Source organism: Eupeodes corollae, chromosome 2 (assembly GCF_945859685.1).
Source record: "Eupeodes corollae chromosome 2, idEupCoro1.1, whole genome shotgun sequence".
NCBI lineage: Eukaryota > Metazoa > Arthropoda > Insecta > Diptera > Syrphidae > Eupeodes > Eupeodes corollae.
In genome coordinates this window covers 24,483,388-24,503,769 of record NC_079148.1, presented here as the reverse complement: position 1 = coordinate 24,503,769, position 20,382 = coordinate 24,483,388, and the positions used below count along the sequence as shown (strand labels likewise).

The window sequence follows — 20,382 nt, the reverse complement described above, 5'->3', positions numbered from 1 at the left end:
CTTTTGCCCAATCTTTATGCGCTTTACCAAACTCCATTGTCTTTGCCACATTCCTATTCGTCAAGAATGGTACCTTACGTGGACTTTGGGCCGACGTCTTCGTATTGTGACAGCGCTAACAAACAGTTGAAGTCCATTTCTTATTTTCCTAGAACCTATGAGAGGGTTCTGTTTTGCTAACTGAACAAATTTTCTGTAAGTTCTTTCAGTAGTCATCCTTTTTGGGCCTCGCGTTTTCGGTTTATTTTAAATTTAATGACCATTTTTGCTGAGCAGCAGAGGATGTCTTAGATATTTTGGTAGGTTTTTCCCTCCAAACGCAGTTTTCGAATAAGCAGTGTCTTGACCGTCCGATTGTTTATTTTTGAGCTAATATTTATTAATTTTGTATATGCTATTATGGTACAAATACTTAAATACTTTATACAGTATAATATTAACTTACTGAAAAATAAAAAAAGTTGTATTTTTAAACCTTTTCAATTATAAAATCAAAAGCACTGCTATTTCTATGGAAACACTACATCCAGAGAATTTGAAATAATGAATGTTCACCGGGAAAAGTAGAGTATAACTTCAAGTTAATAGTCTCTAATATGAAAACAAATGACAGTTAGATGCAAGTAACATGTCAATTTTTTTTGTAAGAATTTCCGTTCTTAAAAGAATTGAATATCTAATAAAATGTGAACACAACTGTAGATTAATATGTTTATATTTGCTATAATTTTGACTTCTGCTTTTCTCTTCATTCTTATAATTCGGAATTAAAATTCTTCTGCACTGTTCTCGTTTCTCTCTATCTAACAAATGTAAATTCTGTGTAAGGCACCCCGTTTTCTGCACAAATTAAATGCAGATACATGTAAATCCACCATAAGGATGAAGGTATATTATTTAAAATAGAAAACTTCATCAACCAGATGCCGTCAACAGTTCCAACACCATATCCTTCATGAAATTTTCGGATATTTGTGGCATAATTTTACAAAATAAGACGTGTGGCAAGTATCAATTTTTGTAAAGTGAATTAAGTGCTAATTTTTCATAATTTGTGTGTATATAAAATGTATAATATTTGGTTGGAGCTTTTTTATATTGGTTTTAGTCACAAGGTGGCGTTGGATGTTTTATATACAAAAGTAAGGTTGGAAAAAACTGCAAAAGCTTACGTCACGAATATATGTAGTATTATAGATTTAATATACAAAGATAATTTCACCATTTCATTAAATACATTTAATGTATTTTGAACAGCATTTTAAGCATTACTGTACAGAATTCGTTGAACACACTCCTTCACATGTGGATTCAAAATCAGCTGTCACTGTCAGTCTGGTCTCTGGTCTACCTCTCTTTTGGGCTTTGACAAGTCACGTCTTACGAAGGGTTTTTGGTTTTGGTTGAATCGAAAAAATGCTAATTTTGTCCTGAAAAGAAAAATAAATAAAATTAAATTATAATTAATTACCAACCTATCACAAGTAGAATAACAAATGTCTGCTTTAAAGTTATTGTCGTTCACAACGAGCTGTTTAGCTCGAAGTGGTGTTGGACGAAGTCAAAATAAATATCTCCTACCGACCGGCATATCAATTTTCAACAAAAACTACATAAATTCCTGGGCACCTAAGCAATCAGCCTTAACCTATCCACTTAATGGTGAATTGAGACTTCTGGCAACCACTCCATTTGGGCTGAATAATTATTCTAGCAATACTCCAAAATTCAGTACAAAACGTCCAATCAAAGCAGATGACAGTGACAAGTCAACCCCATTAGTGGACCCTACCAATGCTGATGATTTAATTTTCGGTGAAGCTTCGAAATTAACTCAGTTCCAGAAGTTTAAACTGATGTACAAGAAGTACTGGTATGTCTTGATTCCAGTGCATGTAGTAACTTCTATAAGTTGGATTGCCGGCTTCTATTATCTTTCAAAGAGGTAAATCTTAGATTAAATTTGGTTCTTTAAAACATGAACTTATAACTTTCTAATTCTAGTGGAGTTGACATTCCATCCATGCTCCAGTATATACATCTTAGTGAGACAATAATTGATAAGGTCAAAAATTCAGACATGGGTCATTACGCAATAGCATATCTATGCTATAAGGTGATAACACCATTGCGGTATGCAGTGAGCTTAGGTACTTAATAATAGCATTTATGTTTTCTTTTTTTGGATTGAATCCCTACAAGCAAATACCTAAAATATTTTATTGACTTATTTTAGGCATGACAACAGTTTCTATTAAACGACTGGTAATGGCGGGTTACATTAAACCAATGCCAACTAAAAAAGAATTTATGCAAATGTACGAGAAGCAAAAAGCAGATCGCGCGAAGCGCAAGGAAGATGAAGCCAAGGCCTCAAAGGAATAATAATGGCTATAAAGTTTTACATTGTTTTTTTTTTCATAATTATAAAATGTTAAATACCCATGGTTGCGGAAATCGTTATTACTAATTTGTTTTATGCAGCCAAACAAAAATTAGGTACCAAAAACAATGACCCGGATTTTAAAACTTATTAGTATCAATGTTTTTTGATCCGTACATTATCTGTTTTAAAAATAACTTTCCAAATATGAGACCTAGAAAAAAAACAATCGAAGCGGTAAGCAATCATATGCAGCTTACGTTTATTTAGATTTGATTTCATATGTGGAGCGGATACAAGTATACTTGCTCTTAATAGACTGTTAATACACCAGTTCCTATCCATTACCTTTCAAATACCCATGTTTTGGAATCAAAAGTTATAGTTACAGTAACCGGCTTAAGTGCTAAACTTTTTGTACAAAATGGGCTACAATTTAGGCAGGTCAAATCTCTGGACTCTGTCTCTAAAAACTCTATAACAGCCCATAATCGTCGACTCTAATGGAGATGGCAAAAAAGTTTAATATTCACCTTTGCTGAGTGCCGGGCCATAGAGACATTCCAGGTAACTGTGAGGCATATGAACTCGACAGGAACGGTACAGCGCAGCCCATCCTACCACGTTTGGCACATACTGGCATACCAATCGCTACTTGTTAACTGTTGTTAATGCAAGACGCTATGAAGAATATAAACACCAGGTGTAACAACATCACCACTCGCCAGGTCACAAAAAACATCTTGCCAACACTACACTTAAAGCGATCAAGGTGTTTGCTATCTCTAAGCAGATCGTATATAAGTTCGATAATAGGTGTCATAACCGGACACTTACTAATAGGAAAGCACACCACGTAGTTAGGCTTATTCTCAAATGACTTTTGCAGAAGCTGTATGGACGAGGAGAAAACAGTTCTTCACCTTCCCTGTACATGTACAAAAACGCAAGAATTACCTAGGAGATTTTTCTCTAACGATCTAAATTATATCACTATAATCATTCTCTCACGTTTCGTAAGGGATTCAAACTGGTTCCATTGAGCTAGGAGGAAGCCTCACGATTCATGTAGTATCACAATGGGCCATTAAACTGGCCTAAGTGTGTCCGATTCCATTTTGGACAGACACTTAAACCTTACCTAACCTAGGCAGGTATATTAAGGGATATTTTGAGATTAAATAGTAACAAATTTTGCATCGAAAACCATTAATTCCTCTAAAATGTGGGCATAAAAGTTTTTATTTTATAATACACCGCCTCTTAAGTTAGATAAAATTAATATGTACGATGTTTTTTGCTTAAAATCTCCACAAAATTGTGAAAAAGATAGTGAAAGGCAATTGGGTAAAAAAAATTGCTCGAAATGTTTCCCTTCCAAGTTATTTGGAAACGGTTTGCATTTGATTTTAAATTTCGTTGAGTCGGTTTCCTAAACACGGGATCTTAAATAATTAGTTTTAAACTATGTTTTCTTTATAAATACGGGTAAAAATGCTTAGATCAAAAGCGAACTAAACAATAGCTTTCCATTTGGGAGTTGTACATTCTTGAATTTTTAAAATTAAGTTGAGCATACATACATTCATTAGGTGGCGCAACAGTCCATGAAGAACCAGGGCCTAGTGACTTACAACTCTCAACCATTCCTGTGTGCGAGCAATGTTGTCAGAGATGACAAGAATTAATCTTGAAGGATTTGTCAATTCCTCGCAAGAGGCAGTACCCGCGAAAACTTTTTTTTTTAATTAAGGTGTCACAGGCAGACACAAGACCCCTTGCATGACAGTCCAATGCTCTTTTGTTTAAATTCATTTGTATTTATTTAATCCCAAACCTATCTTAAAGCTAGACAAAAATTCATAAAACTATCCTAATTAAACATAACTTACAACTAACTTACTCGTCCCATAAGGACACTCTGAGTTAAACTATAACACTAACTACTAATGCCTTTCGGCCCTAAGATCAATTTTACTTCACTTTAAATTTTATTTTGTATTTATTAGAAAATTTTGAAAAAAAAACTAATATCAAGATCCTTTTTTTTACTTAAAAACTACTTAAAATAAGGTCCTCAATATAAAACTTAAAGCTATCTAAAACTACCTATTCTACCTATAAACTAATTAAAACTAGAACAACCACAGCAGCAAATCTAACTCTCTAACGTTTTTTGTTTTTCATATTTTGTTGTCTTTTTTTTATTTATTTTTATTCCATGTTATATTTTTTGTATTTTTTTTGTGCCACCATGGCTAATCTACTTAAATCTAAACCCTAAAACTATAAAACAAGTATGTAAGCCGGCCAAGGCTTAAAACCCCATCCCGACTACCCACTATCAAGTGCCGATTGAAGCCACCAAAACTGGTTCTCCTGCATCACCCTATCAGTTCGGTCCCGTTCGGACACAGCTCTACTGAAGCGAAGGAGCTCTGCTCCACATTGTACCATGACGTCCTGATTGTACAGTAGTCGCCTATCCACTTTTCTTCGTCGGTCGTGGTAGATTAGCGAAACTGACAATCTATCCTTTATCAGACCGCATCTATCTAAAAAGATTAATGCCTCTGGTGGAATGAAGCCCCTCAAGCGTGTACTTTCAAAATACTCGTCGTTCGGATAGAACGCCTCGAAAATTAAATTGTCGGTCGAAGACATAGCTCTTGCAATGTGACCTCGAACGAGTTTTATCACGAAATTGTCAATTCTCTTGGTTCGAGCCCCGTTGTATAGGACCTCGTTGAAATAATATTGCATGTAGGATTATTCGGCTGTTCGATATAAGCCGGTACAGCGTCGTAAACACTGCCGCTCGAACACCCGAACCTTCTCCATCTGGGAAGCGGAAACGCCAAACCACACAGAACAACCATAAACGATCAGTGGCCGTATGAGGGCCATGTAGCAAATTACCTTCACCCTGGGTACTGCTTAAAAACAGCCGTTTCGTCAGAGCGAAGGCTACTCTAGCCCTGGTCAGAGCAGCATTTATATGTCTGTCGAAATATAAATACTGATCTAACCAGATACCGAGGTACTTCACTACACTTTTGCTCGCTAATCGCTGCCTGTGAAGATCAACGATGACCATCTTGCGCCAATTCTTACACGTATCCCTCGTGGCCCTAGCCAACGAAGTCCGGAACAGAATTGTCTCTGATTTCTGGACATTTATTTTCAGTTTCCAATCGTCGCAATATCGCTGAATCTTGTCGAAATCAGGCTGCAAGAGAATTCTAATAACCTCAACCTTTCGGGCCGTTCTGTACGGAATTAGATCGTCGGCGTACGCAATTGCCTTTGTAAGACTACCTATCGGATCGCTGGTGTAAATGCTGAAGAGAATCGGCGAATTCACCGCTCCCTGTTGAAGACCATTTTAAATTGAGAATGTTGTGGTAGAAGTTACATTGCCACTTTTGAAAACAAACTTTCTACCGTTAAGCATATCATAAAGTATATACAACAATGGCTTGCTTATGCCAAGCCTGCTCAGTTTTAGGTAAAGACCCTCTAACCATACGGTGTCAAAGGCCTTTTCCAAATCAACCAGAACAGTATTGTTGTTTTGATTTATTCCATCGGATTTTAGAAACGAGTTTAGACGCAGCATGAATTGTGTCATGACCCGCTTTGAACCCGAACTGTTTATCCGAATTATATTGTTGTCCGCAGCCCACTTAGTGAGATCCCTATTGATGATCTTTTCGAAAACTTTGTTGATATTCGGAAGAAGACTTATCGACCGAAGATTTGACGGGTTTGAGTTGTTCTTTCCTTTTTCGGGAGAGGATGAACCACAGCGGTCTCCCAATGCACTGGATAATATTGCATTATTCAGTGCATTATTGAAGAGTGTGGTGTAAATGTCAATTGCCTCCATCGGTAAATGTCTTAGTACAACGTTTGATATACCATCGACATCTGCTGACTTTCTGTTTTTTATCGAATTGAAGACTAACAAGGGACTTGGTCCCGTTTGCTCGGCGATTATGGCATTTGCCAAAGAATCGTCATTGAACCGCATGAAGTTCAAAGCACTAACCATCTTCGTCGGTTTAGAAGAAATATGGAAACAAATTTGAACTTGATTCGTATATTTTGTTTCTGTTTGACATAAAGCAAAGTAATAACAGAAAATGAATTGTAGTTTTTTCCGCCAAACCTACAAGAGGCAAACGTAGCTAAAGAGATGGAATCAATTTTAAGAGGAGTTGTGTATGAGAATAAGAATCCACTAGCAGTTCGTTTCAATTAAATGTTTATATACTTTTTGAGTACAGCTAACAGTTGTTTCTATTTTTTTCACCAATATCAGTTTAGGTATCCAACTCTCTAAATAAGGTGTCTAAAAATTCACCTATCCAGGCTACCCAATCCAACATGAGATTGAACGCAGCCAATAAGTAAACCTTTTTCTCAAGTCACAATACGATTCGCGCGAATTCGCTTCAATTTGTTCGGTGGTTAAGATTGTCTCATTCTGTCACATTGACACTTGTAGATGTCATTTTTGGCTTTTTTATTTTACTTCTTCTAGTTCTTCGTCTTTGGAAAAGATAAGACCTGAGACCTAGACTAGGAAATACGAAAATATACCTCAATTTATTTAAAGTTTTCCTGGCTCTATAATCTAAAGTTGTTAAAATTTTGTATTACAAATGTGATATGTGTGACTTACTTCTCAATTCTTTGAATACCTGTCTATTTCAACAAAGAAATTTCAAAAGGAAAACTCATAGAAGAATGAATTCAACCTGATAACAAATACAATACATATCGAATTGTCTTGGTCTATGGGCGGCTCCTGACTTAAACTTAAAGCTATAATTAAAAGATTAAAAACAAAAGAATTTGTCTTGTTGTTTAAGTCATCGTTTTGTTTTCCTGTATCTACGTTTCTTCTTATAATCCGGAATCTAAAATCGATCGCTGCTTTGACGTTATTCTACGAAAAAATAAAACATAAAAACTAGGAACAAAATTGTGTATTAAAGTTGACCTTGGCATTAAATATATTATAGTGTTTTATACACTGTGTCATCAGTTTCGGAAATGGATATAAGAGGCAATATTGGCAGACCAACGATGACGAATATTCCAACAGTTTCTGAATCAGTAAACACAACTCCACTGCTTGTTGGTTTATCTATAATCCAACAAAAGTTTAAACAAGGGGAGATTCCATCAATGGTATGAAATGATTTATTATTGATTGTTAACAGTCATTAAGTTGTTGATCGTTTTTTATAGTTTAAAGTAAACAAAAACAAAACATTCAAATTTCAATCTAGATAAATGATCGTTATAAAATAAATAAATAAAAGGGGCACGACAGATTGAGGAATAAAAATACGTAGTGGCTTTTTATGTTGACCATTGAACCCATCCGAGCGTTAGTTAAGATAATACCTATGAATTTTATAAAGAAAACTAATGGTCTTGGTAGAATAATGCGTCATTTTTTGCCAATACGAGAAAAAATGGCTCACTGAAAAGCATTTGTTGTACATTAAACGGTTATGGTAGGATTTGAATATTTATCATTTTACTAAATAGGCATTTAAAGTGTGGGCTAGAGCCCTAAATTCGGAATCTAGATTTTTTTTTAAAACTAGATGGCCCTTAATTAAACTTTTGTGATAACAATCACATTTTCCATTTGCTATCGTGCTTTTAAAACTGCAAAACTGTAAAGTTATAAGTTAAATGAGACTTAGATTTCTTATGTAGATTTCGATTCAGCATTATCACATTTAGGGTTACATTATCAGATCAGCTTCGATAAGATAGAACAAATCGCAATTAAAACTTTGTGTACGTGTGCTTACTATTTTCCTATTAGAAATGAAATGAAAAATTCTATGCAACCAAAATGTATACCCGTACTACTCGTGATACGCATGATGATTAGTGTCATGCAAGAGGTCTTGGGTTCAATCTCTGCCTGTACCATCTTAAGGTTTTTGTTTCACGGGTACTGCTTCTTTCTAGAAATTGACAAAGAGTAATTCTTGTCATGAAAAGTGCTTTCTCAAATTAGAGTTGTACGTCACTAGGCCCTAGTCTTTATTTAAAAAAGAAGAGACAAATAAATTATTAAAATGTGGTCTTCTTGAGTGCGAATATTAACAATATTTTTTGAACTCGATTTGTAATTTCATGGAATTGCAAAATTGAGTTCTGTAAGGTTTAGCCAGAGAAATACTAACTCCAAAATTTGAAATCAAATTATTAGATTTATAAAAGTGCAACCCTTGAAATATTGTTGCTTACCATCAAGATCTTACTAATGTGGTTTTCTGTAAGACCAAATCAAGTATTTTTTTTATTTAAGGGGATCATCCCATGTGACGGCCTGTATTTTAAGGAATTTTTAGGATTTTTTTTACGACCAGTAAATAGATAAAACTTTATTAAGTTTATTATCATTTATTTACATAGTTCGACAGTATAAATATAAAATTTGAATTAAAAAAAATTGTAAAGAACATGAGCTACACCGGTGTGAATAACTCCACCTCGAAAAAATGGGCCCGCACTTCCTCGAGGATTCCAGGTGATTGGCTTATCTAAAACAAAAAAAAGTAAACAGAGTTTTAATATCTTAGCCTAAATGCATGGAATGAACTATCATCAAAAGAATATACCAACAATTGGACTTTGGGAGACATTTGAATTTTGCGAATTTCGCGAATTTTGCGTTTATTTTTTAATTTTGCTATAAAAAATGGAAATTTTTAGAATTATTTCTTGTCGATAGTTTATTCCATGCGTTTACATCTGATGAATCCAACCCATTAAATTTCAAGTCATTCGGTCAAACCATTTTTGAGATACGATGGAGAAAAGTTTGAAAAACACTGTTTTGAGAAAAACTTGTTTAAAGTTTCAAGTCCTCTTAACTATGAAAGTATCAACTCACTTACCAATCGGCGATACCTGGTACATAGAGTATTCCTTCCTTTTCTTCTTGAAACTCTTTCAAAGCAGATTGTTCAGCTCATGAATCAATTCTGGCTTGTTTAACGGTTTCGTTAAACGGCACCTTTTTTTGTCATTAGACGACGTTAAGGAAGGGATTTTGAATGTTAATTCAAGTCTAACTCCAGGTCCTGATGGTATTCCATCCTATGTAATTAAAAAATGTTTGTCTTTAGTTGAACCTCTTTAAATTATTTACAATTTGTCGCTTTCAAAAGGAGTTTTTTTAGATGAATGGAAGTTTTCGTTTATAAATCCCATTTTTAAATCGGGTCAAAAACATAAAATTGAGAATTATCGTGCAATCACCAAACTTTCTGCTATACCGAAGCTTTTTGAGTTGATTGTAAAAAACAAAATTTATTTTCATGTTAAAGAATTTATTTCTCCATGTCAACATGGATTCGTGAGTGGTAGATCTACTACAACTAATTTGACACTTTTTACTCAACATTTGTCAAATGCCTTGGAATCTGGTTTTCAGGTTGATGTAATTTATACTGATTTTCGGAAAGCGTTTGATAGTATTTGTATACCACTTCTTGTTCAAAAACTCAATAATTTCGGTTTCCATTCAAATTTTCTCAAGTGGATTTCAAGCTATTTGGTTAATAGAAAACAAGTTGTGAAAATTTTGAACTCGCTGTCAACAAAAACAATATATGTACCATCTGGTCTTCCACAAGGGAGCCATCTTGGTCCATTGTTGTTTTTGATTTTCATAAACGAATTACCATTATACTTGAATTTTACAAATGGTCTATTATTTGCGGATGATTTTAAAATATTTGCAACTGTTAAGAGTATCAATGATTGTATATTAATACAGAATGATATTGATACTATAAACGATTGGTGTAAAAGTAATCATCTTTCGCTTAACATCAATAAATGTAGTTGTATGTCTTTTTCCCGATGTCATACCATTATTAATTATAATTATAATATTTCAAACGTCGTCTTAGGTAGAGTTTCTGAGATTAAGGACCTCGGTGTAATATTCAATGACAAATTAAATTTCTCTGGGCATATGGATTATGTTATTGCTATAGCGAATTCAATGTTAGGTTTTCTTAAAAGTAATTGTGCCGAATTTTCGAATCCATATGCAATAAAATCTGTCTATATGTCTCTTGTACGTCCTCATTTGGAATATGCTTCAATTGTATGGGATCCTCATTATACAGTTTCAAAAAATCGTATTGAGAAAGTTCAAAAGTCTTTTACAAAATTTGTAGTTCGACAACTTAAATGGAATTTAGATTCAATGCCTTGTTATTCTACAAGATGCGCTTTAATTGGTCTGAACTCTTTAGAAAATCGGCGAATTGTTAATTTTGTAATGTTTGTTCATGATATATTGTCTTACCATATTAAATGCTCCGATTTAATTAATCTATTAAATTTGTATGTTCCTCAAAGATATATTAGATCAAGACAATTGTTTTATATACCATATCATAGATTTAATTATGGTTTAAATGAACCAATTTCAAGATGCATGAAATCATTTAATGAATTTGAATTATATTTAGATATAAGCCTAGAAAGAAATGTTATTAAGCAATATTTAAATGATAAATTAATTAATTAGTATGTAGTTAAAAGCAATCTGTAAGAGTTAACTCGATAGATGAAGTAAATAAATAAATAAATAAATTTATGAACAAAAAAATTTGTTTGAACCCATCACATGGGATGACCCCCTTAACTCTAAACAATCAACTTTTGTTTATATTTTTAAATTACCACAAGTTCTTGCATACCTTTGATATCGGCAGATATACAGTATGAGCATTAGAAACAAAGATAGAAAAGAAGGAGCTTTCGGTGCACATTGACTTTGAATTCCTGAACACTGCAATGAGATAGAAAGACGGACCGTATTGGTATAGTACGGCTAAAGAACGAATCTCTGTAGGTTACAATACGGGCAAAGTTGGGCTCAAGGGTTAACTAAAAGACATTCCTAGATGCGCAAGTGTTTCAGATAAACAGTATAAGAGTACTCCTCATAGCAGCTGGCTATTTCATGATGAGATGGGAGTTATACTCAAGCTTTGCACGTTTTGATTCAAGACAAATCAGAATTAAATTATTGCATCGTATCGGAAAACACAATCATCTTAAGGGTTTTTTTTTTAAATATCCCTTATATGATCGTTTTACACTACAGTCCCTGGCCATATTATTAGACGCACTTTAGATTTTATGCATTACCTCAATTTTCAGCTATTTTAATCAGGTTTTGTAATGCATTTAAATTATTTTGTATGCAGAATATAAACTATTTCCTACTTTTGTATAGAAATAAAGCAATAGATTAATAGATTTTTTTTAAATTAATATTTTTAGTTTTTTTGTTATTTTTGTACTTTTTTTCAATATTTTCTTGAACCTTCTTTTGCTTTAATGAGAGTCTAAATTCTGCGCAGCATACTGTTAATGCATAATTTGATGGTATCCTGCATTTGTGGCTGGTGATTCCACACGTGAATTACTCTTCAATAAGTGACCGCATCTTAAGCTACCCACACGTTTTAACAGGGCTGTTTTCCGGCCAGTTCATTAAAGGGATGTTTTCTTCCCTCAAAAAAGTTTTAATAGATCGAGCTGTGTGGCATGGAGCTCCATCTTGCATACAAATGTATGTAAAAATATTGCGTATAATCTAATAATTATAAAAATAAGAAAATTGAGTCTCGTTCAGAGAAAGGAAATTATGCAATTGATTTTCATTTCAAAAAAATTCATCAAGATCTCTAAAGAATGCAATGACGAAACTTGACATTCTAGAACTGACCAATATTTCCCTTTCATGTTGGTCTTCGAAACTACGGCATTGTGTATTGTGAGGGCAACCCAACTTTACTGCTTACTCTCCTATCGGCCAGTGTCCGGTAAATATAACCAGGACATTTTAAAGAAAAAGGAACAATTAAAAATGCGTTAGAAATAATTCTTTCTTAAACATGGAAGCATTTTTAAATGATTCCACAAATTTTATTTAAATTTAAAAATTTTATCGATACTTGTTTCATCAATGTAAAGACATCACCTAAAAATGAGAAACGATTCTGTATTCAATGTTTTCCTTTGGTCTCGAAAATTTTGATTTCATTTTTTTTAAATTTAATTTTCACCAAAAATATACCCCATTAAATCGGGCTAAAATTACAGCAGTCTCCATAAAAACAAAAGGTTTTTTTTTGACTGGAAGTTGAACAAAAAATTTGCTGGAATCGATTACCAGACTAGAGATTTTTAAAACAAAACTATTTTGCATTAAAGTTTCACTATTTTTTTTTTAATTTTACCACACTCCTAAACAATTGTTTTTAATTAGCTAGCGAGAGATATAGGTACAATTTTCAGAGCAAGGGTTTAAATATTGACCTTGAATAATATTCCGCATCGGTCAGATCTACCTCTCCCTTGCAATTATTGTAACAGAAATGAGCGTGACGATATTTACCATTTCATAGGTATTTGTCCGATACTACAAGAAATTCGAAAGCTCTATTTTCAACATAGTGTCCTCTCTAGAGAACAAATGTTTGGTGTAATTAACGGATCCGTTAGATAGACATATCTCTTCATGTTATGCCTTAAATAATCGAAGAAGCTTGTTAACCTTTTAATTTTTTTTTAATTCTGTTTTTCTAAAAATATTAATTTACAAATTTCTAAAACAATTTATAATATGAATTTATAAGAACGTAAACTAAAACGCAGAAACCAATAGTTATCAAAAGATCATTTATTTTTTTCTTTTTAAGCGAATGTAAAACAACAAATTGTGTTTTTTTCATAACAAGAAATCTAATGAAAACCTACCAACTATTTATTTTATTATTTTATTGAAGCAAATGTTATTTTCTGGCAGACGGCAATCTTGCCATGTTCATATATTATTTTGATTTTGAAATTGTAATCAAAATATTTTTTAATGAAATAAAAGTATAATAATAATTATAATTTGCTGGAAGAACAAATCTTAAAAAGATTAAGTACACCCTGTCAAGAAACGAAACGAATTGAGAACCATATGAAAGATTTCTGGGAATTTTGTCTCAAGTCCGTTCTTATTATATTAGCCGTTCCTTTGACAAAAAAATTGATTTATTGGTATACTTATCTATCATTTTAAAGTATTGTTTTAAAAAAAAATATTCCAAGGATAATACACTCATTTTAAATAAAACCAAAATTAAAAAAAGAAAATACTATACCAAATATGTAATTTATTATTTTCAGCTTTTGGAAGCATATCAAATAATCGGAAATGAACATGCAAATCGTTTACTTGCAATCGTCCAATCAACGGGAACTCATGCTATATTTTCTTTTAATGTGGCACGGCTTCCGCCGCAAACTATCTCTGATCTAGCAATTGATAAAATATTTCCATTGGACGATACCTTCGAATTGACTGCAGGTGCATACAGAAAAGAAAAACATTTCTCATTCTACTGAACATTTGTTTTTCAAAAAAATAGTTTACTTTTAGGTAGAATGGATGCGCAATCTAATTTACAATTTAGTCTGAAATCATTTAACGATAAACCATCCGAATTTTACACAAGTAAAGGAATTAATAGCTTTGAGAATTTTCAAAAGCATGTCAATAAGGCTATGGATAGTTATAAGACTAGACTACGATGGATAAACCAGCAACAGCAAAATCGAAATCTTACTCAAAGTGTTGATAATGGGATAGTTATAAGTCCAGTAGAGATGAGTTTCAAATGGCTGGAGGCGTATCAGAAGCAAGACGCAGATATGATTGCCATCGACAGAGGAATTGCAGATGGAACAAAGCAACTTAAAAAGGGTGAGACTAAGTTTCAAGACGAACTAAGAAAGCGAGAAAAGGATTATATTGTATACAAAAACTATCGGTGAGTTGTTGTTCCGTTGACGATGGTTTGAAGATAGAAAAAATGAAAAGGATATTGAAACCAACTTATTGTTCTTTTTATTTCTAGAATATATTGCGCTACTTGGAACATCAATAGCACGCCATGTCCACTTAGTGATTTGAGCTTATGGCTAGCAAGATCTGAAGATCCACCAGATATTTACGTTATTGCCTTGCAAGAGTTGGACGTCACTCCAATGGCGATTGGGTTTAGTGAAAGTAAACCTGATCCTGGTTGGAAGTGAGTTTAAGTTAGAAAATTAATTTATAATACATATTGATTTTTTTTATATCGTTTCAAGTCGAAAATTCTTGGAATCTCTTCATAAGAACGCAAAATATGAACAACTCACGTCGGTGCGTCTTGTTGGCATGATGCTTACAATTTTCGTACGAAAAGAACTTCGCCCAAGTCTTGTCCGTTATAGTACCCAGAGTGTTGGCACAGGAATGATTTCTTTTGGAAATAAAGGAGGCGTTGCTGTTAGTGTGACATTTAACGATGCTACCTTATGTTTTGTTAATTCGCATTTAGCTGCACATATGCATGAAATTGTAGCAAGAAATCAAGGATTTGACACAATAAATAGAAAATGCATTTTCAATGATATTTCTGGTCTCCGATGCATTTCACAACATGAGTGAGTATTCAATTCGAAAGTTTCCTCGGAATTAGTTTGTATCGGGACAAATTTTTTATCATTTTCGATATCGTGGCATTATTGAATCGTTAGTCAAAACAATTTCTAGGGAAATCAACGAGAATCACATTTTTGAACACTAACTTTTTTTTATAGTCACATATTTTGGATTGGTGATTTAAATTATCGAATCAACGAAATCCCTGGCATACACCTTGACCGTTCCAACTATGAAAGTCTGCTTAAATTTGATCAACTGGTTATGGAAATGAGAAAAGAAAATGTTTTTCGTGGCTATACTGAAGGTCCTATTAAATTTAGCCCAACATATAAATACGATCCTGGTACGGATAATTTCGACTCCAGGTGAATTGTTAAAAAATTTCAAAATACTTTTCAAAACTAATCAGTATTATTTTTGTTTGTTTAGTGAAAAACTCCGAGCGCCTGCTTATTGTGATCGTGTTCTATGGAGAGGTGATGGTATAACACAGTTATCATATAACAGTGTGATGGAAATAAGACAAAGTGATCATAAACCTGTATATGCTGAATTTACAACACCGGTAAGATAGTTTTTGGTTAGGACGAATACAAAAAAGGATGCATAATCGTTTTTATTTCTTGTTTGGTTTATTTTAGATAAAAACGAAAGACTTCGATCTTTATAAACGTGTCTACGAGGAAACACTTAAAAGCGTTGACAAATATGAAAACGATAATCGACCCCAAATTACAGTTGAAAGGACCGAAATCGACTTTGACGAAGTTACTTTCAACGAACTTGTGGTTAGGGATTTTACAGTTGCTAATAATTGTCATTTGCCTGTTGAGTTTTCTTTTGAACAAAAAGAGCGAAGAATTTGTGAGAAATGGTTAGATGTTGAACCGAAATCAGGACGACTACTTACAGGTATGATAATGATTTATGGTCCTTATTATGAACGTTCCACTTAAAGCGTACATTTCTGTAATCTCTCATTTCGCAAATCCCATTTCATTTTTCACTCTTTAAAAAAAACACAAACTTCTTTGGAAAAAAAAATTGTTTACCTTAATTTTTGGCACATTTGGATTTGTGTAACGTTCGCTTTAAGTCGAACTTTCGATTCGCTATTCGTAATAAGGCCGTATTATATTTTTCGGGCCTTAAAATTATATTTATTTTTTTTCGTTCAAGGTTCTAGTATGAGTATTCGAGTCAAATTTCAAGCAAATTCTGAAACAATAGCTGATTTTGTTCAGAAAATAAATTCCTCAAAGAAAAAATCCGTATTCGATATATTGGTGCTTCAAGTTAAAGATGGACCGCATTCGTTTATATCGATTCTAGGGCTTTATAGGCCAAGTTGTTTTGGTTTATCGGTGGAGACATTATGCCAAACAGAACGTCCAGTTTGCGAGTATGTTATTGAAGAATTAAATGAATTGGTGAGGATTTTTTTAAAGATATTCTTCAATGATAGTTTTTGTCCAAATATAAATTTTTTTTTTATATTTTAAGGCAAATATCAAAGACAAGTTTCGAGTAAGTATGCCGAGGGAATTCTTTCTTCTTATTGATTACCTTTATAAATCGGGAACGAAAACTGAGGGACTTTTCTCACTTAATCGAAACTATGCAAATAGTGAAAAAATCAACCAGATTCGAGATTGGCTGGACAGTTGGTCAAATGAAGACTTTCGTAAGTTTCCATTTTATAAAATGCTCTAAAAAAGTGCATTGATATTTAACATCCATAATGAAATACTTTTATGTGCAATTTCACAGATGATTTGTTAATTTATTTAAATTTATACAAATCTTTTATAGCTGGAAGTCCTCATACTGCTGCTGAAGCATTACTTATGCTATTAGAATCTCCAAAGGAACCACTATTAAAGCCCTGCGCTGAACAATTGTTAAAAACAACAACAATAGAAGAAGCTCTGAATCTCATAACACGCTTAAGTCCACCAAGGCGTAATATGTTCTTCCATTTATGTCTCTTTCTAAGAGAAGGAATTGGTAATAAATTTTACAATGTTGACGAAATAGGTGAGGTTATTTGTCTGCATTTTAAATGCAATTAATTTATTAAATTTTATTATAATTAGCTACATTATACGGAGATATACTATTGCGAAAGAAATCAGAACAAGTTAAGGGTATCCAAGATGGACGTTGTCGTTTGTTGATGTTAAGGTTCTTACATTCGGATTTAGGTATTTTCACACGAATAACGAATTCTATATTATCTGATCATCATCATGAGGATACATAAACAAAACAATATGAATTATATCCTCCTATCATGTATATTTATTCAAATCACCATTAATTTTAAGCTAAAAGAAAGATTAGATCATTGAATTGTTATAAAAATAATATACTGTCCATGTCATTAAACATATTACATACACCTATTCACATTTCACTGCTAGAACGGATCGATCGTAACGTTTCGTGACAAGCTAGTGAACTATTGGGAGAATCAAAAATAAAAACGCTTACACCATGTTGATTTAAGTAAACAAATATTATTATTTTCTTTTTTCTTCTATTTTTGCTTGGCAGCCATCGGAAAGACTTAAAGGATTTTGATTAAATGCAATGCAAACTTCATCTTGTATGGTGGTTGATGAATTTTTGTTAGAGTCCACGAGTAGCGCATTTAAGAACTTATAGACAGGGTGCGTTAAATTAAGTGTTTATTTAAATTTGTTGCTTGTGAATTTTCCAAAGTGAAAAGTAATACTTTTAAGTAATATAAAGTTAAATCATGTTAAAACAATAATAAACGTTTGTGTATCTGAAAAAAAATGCAATTAGAATTAAAGAAACAGAAAAGAGGCAAATATAAAACAAAGCAATTAATAATAAACTATGTGTAGATAAATTAAATTCATAAAGACATAAATGATTTCAGTTCTTGAACAAAATAATTTATATCATACTTTTTATGACTGAAAGGTTATAAAAATATCATCACTTTGTAATTTGTCAAATTTAACTGACCTTGGGATAGTGCTGGATTTAAGACTAACTTTTATTGACTGTTTTTACTATATTATTAAAAAGGCTAGTAAGACTCTTGGTTTTATTGAAAGATTTTCTCGAGAATTTCGTGATCCTTATGTTCTAAAAACTCTGTATGTCTCATTTGAAAGATCTTTTTTATAGTAGGGTTGTGTTGTATGAGCACCATATTATGTAAATATATTGGAGTCCGTTCAAAATAGATTTATGAGATTTTGCAAATAAATTGGAGTCCGTTCAAAGAAGATTTACTAGATTTGCCATGGATCAAGCGAATTACCTTGCCGCCTTAAGCTCAACGTATTCAACTAATAAATCTTCCATCTCTAAAAAGTCGCGGACCGTATCTACAGTTTTGTTTTATTCATGAGATAATCAATCGGTTATTTTAAGCTCCATTGATTCCTTGTCGATTGAGTTTCATTGCTAGTCAGTATAGTTTGCGAAGGCAGTTGCCAATTTGTAACATTTTCAGTAGATCAAACTACGGTAGTAACAGTCCTTTAAATCGTTTTATTTATAAATTCCAGTAAAGACAATGTACAAACACTTGACTTAAGAAGATTACTTCGTATTCTAAAAATTCATAATGTAGAATAGATGTACATTTTTCTCTTCTTTTTTGTTTCGATATAATTTTACAAAATTTGTACCGTTAGTATTTACAGAAAGTAAATAAATAAAAGGTTTTAAGAGCGTTCCATGGTAATGCTTTTACTGGCGGCAAGTTAATTACAAAGGTGTGCGATTTTAACATCAATCGATCGTAAGAGCTATCCAAGAGTAAAAAGACAAAAAGTGTACAAGCCTGTTCAGAAATAAAGTGAATTTTTAAATTTTGTAGTCAGGTTAAATGTATGTTTACGTTTTCTTTCATTATAATTCTATTTCTATAGAGACGAGCCTGAAGAATTGATATATTTTTTTAACTTCCATATTGTTAAGCAAGAGCATAACTTGTTTTTGCGTCAGTATTCGCTACCAAAAGTATTTCTTTAAGAACTGGACACCTTCCACCAAAGTGTAAAACATCTTCCCTTTCCTTTAAATTGCACAATGATCATATAATCGGTAAGTCATCTCTATGAGTTATACAATTCAGCTGCATAACTTCACCCCTCAATTTAACCATAATTGAAATTTCGACAATGCTGTTATCGTCCCTTAAAAAATTCCTCTCTTCCATGTTGTGATTTAGTTGACAGTAGAGCTGCCTGTATATAGATCCTGTGGCATCATTTAAGTATTTCTCTCGTTTTTTTGTGTCCACTGCGGAAAGTAGCTGATATAAACAAGCTTTTAAATCATCCTAATTATTACACAAAAGGTTAAGTTCCATTCCACATTCTCTTACCAAATTTATCCAATTAGGACATCAACTTGTTTTAGTATAACTTGAAGCGCTGCTGTCTTCGGAAGCCTTTTATTGCTCATCATCATAACTTTCAAGATGTAATCGACTTGCATATTTAGGGTTCATATGAACATAGGTGATAATCCTGATTCCAACATAATAACAGTTGGGTGTACTTGATGGCAGTCTAAAAATTCGCTTAATAAAGTATGGGAGAAGTTTCTCAACAGTTTCGATTCCCAAGTTTTCTGTGTAAAACATGACAGACTCAGGTACCGCTTCAAATATATTGAACTTGCTGCTATGTGCTATACTCTTGTTAGAAAAACATCTTTTCCAAGTTGCACTAATTACACCTTTAGACTCAACTAGTTTCTTTCTTTAGCCTTAACTAGTTTCTCTCTAAGATGAATTTCCATGCTCAAATTTTTCATTAAGTGAACTCTAAGGTATTTGAATGACCTCTCCATTATAGAACCATTTTTCTTTCGCCGAATTGCGGGCTCCTCCTAGTTTAAAAATCAAAATTTTGGACTTATTAAGATTAACCATCAAACTCCAAAGCTGACAATATTGATACAGGCGGTTTATCATTAACTTTAATGATTTAGGTGATACTGCCGAAATAACAATGTCGTCCGCAAACAGCAATGCTTTTATTATTAAAAAGATGAATGTCGACGGTTGACCTAGACGGCTCATCTCAACATCAACAACCATTGAAAACACTGACACTGAGAATCATCAAATCACTATAGGCATTTTTATTTTTAGATATTTTGCATTTGAAGTATGTGTGAGTTTTTACACTCAGATTGTGTAAATAGTGCCATAAAATCTTGTGTTTCCGAATTAAGTTATGGAGCGCCATAGGGTGCAAATACAGCTGTTTTGTGATCATCTTAACTTTGTAGTTTAAAAAATTGTCAAAAACACAATTTGCTTGTTTCTTTTTTGTATTCATAACTTAAAGAGCCCAGTGTTTAGCATTTCTTCGAGATTAAATTAGTCATGAATACAATTATATTTAGTAAGCTTAACTCAGCAATCAAATATAAAACCCTTTTTGTTCTA

General features: G+C 32.8%; 2 protein-coding genes across 3 annotated transcripts; both read left to right on the top strand.

The window, feature by feature from the left end:
* The first annotated feature begins 1,348 nt into the window (after nucleotides 1–1,348).
* Nucleotides 1,349–2,463, top strand: LOC129945590 (protein FAM210A-like). The gene is made up of 3 exons (XM_056055419.1): nucleotides 1,349–1,945; nucleotides 2,005–2,150; nucleotides 2,237–2,463. The coding sequence occupies exons 1-3, from the start codon at nucleotides 1,497–1,499 to the stop codon at nucleotides 2,383–2,385; spliced, it is 744 nt and encodes a 247-aa protein (XP_055911394.1). The 5' UTR covers nucleotides 1,349–1,496; the 3' UTR covers nucleotides 2,386–2,463.
* A 4,469-nt stretch (nucleotides 2,464–6,932) lies between these two features.
* On the top strand, nucleotides 6,933–17,787 carry LOC129946368 (inositol polyphosphate 5-phosphatase OCRL). 2 transcript variants are annotated; one of them, XM_056056524.1, is made up of 13 exons: nucleotides 6,933–7,582; nucleotides 13,631–13,811; nucleotides 13,884–14,274; nucleotides 14,362–14,535; nucleotides 14,597–14,935; nucleotides 15,092–15,301; nucleotides 15,366–15,501; nucleotides 15,578–15,848; nucleotides 16,116–16,366; nucleotides 16,440–16,620; nucleotides 16,749–16,973; nucleotides 17,033–17,140; nucleotides 17,493–17,787. In XM_056056524.1, the coding sequence occupies exons 1-13, from the start codon at nucleotides 7,445–7,447 to the stop codon at nucleotides 17,507–17,509; spliced, it is 2,622 nt and encodes an 873-aa protein (XP_055912499.1). In that variant the 5' UTR covers nucleotides 6,933–7,444; the 3' UTR covers nucleotides 17,510–17,787. The 2 variants fall into 2 exon arrangements, with proteins under 2 accessions (XP_055912499.1, XP_055912498.1); XM_056056523.1 differs by lacking the exon at nucleotides 17,493–17,787 and having other exon boundaries at nucleotides 17,033–17,456.
* Nucleotides 17,788–20,382: the final 2,595 nt, after the last annotated feature.

What these genes read in the sequence shown, in the direction of transcription:
- LOC129945590 (XM_056055419.1), top strand. Translation starts at nt 1,497, where the DNA reads ATGTCTGCTTTAAAGTTATTGTCGTTCACAACGAGCTGTTTAGCTCGA. An exon ending in TTCTATTATCTTTCAAAGAG is followed by an intron (nt 1,946 to 2,004) that starts GTAAATCTTAGA and finishes TTCTAATTCTAG; the next exon opens with TGGAGTTGACATTCCATCCA. An exon ending in GCGGTATGCAGTGAGCTTAG is followed by an intron (nt 2,151 to 2,236) that starts GTACTTAATAAT and finishes GACTTATTTTAG; the next exon opens with GCATGACAACAGTTTCTATT.
- LOC129946368 (XM_056056523.1), top strand. Translation starts at nt 7,445, where the DNA reads ATGGATATAAGAGGCAATATTGGCAGACCAACGATGACGAATATTCCA. An exon ending in TACCTTCGAATTGACTGCAG is followed by an intron (nt 13,812 to 13,883) that starts GTGCATACAGAA and finishes GTTTACTTTTAG; the next exon opens with GTAGAATGGATGCGCAATCT. An exon ending in ATCAGGACGACTACTTACAG is followed by an intron (nt 15,849 to 16,115) that starts GTATGATAATGA and finishes TTTTCGTTCAAG; the next exon opens with GTTCTAGTATGAGTATTCGA.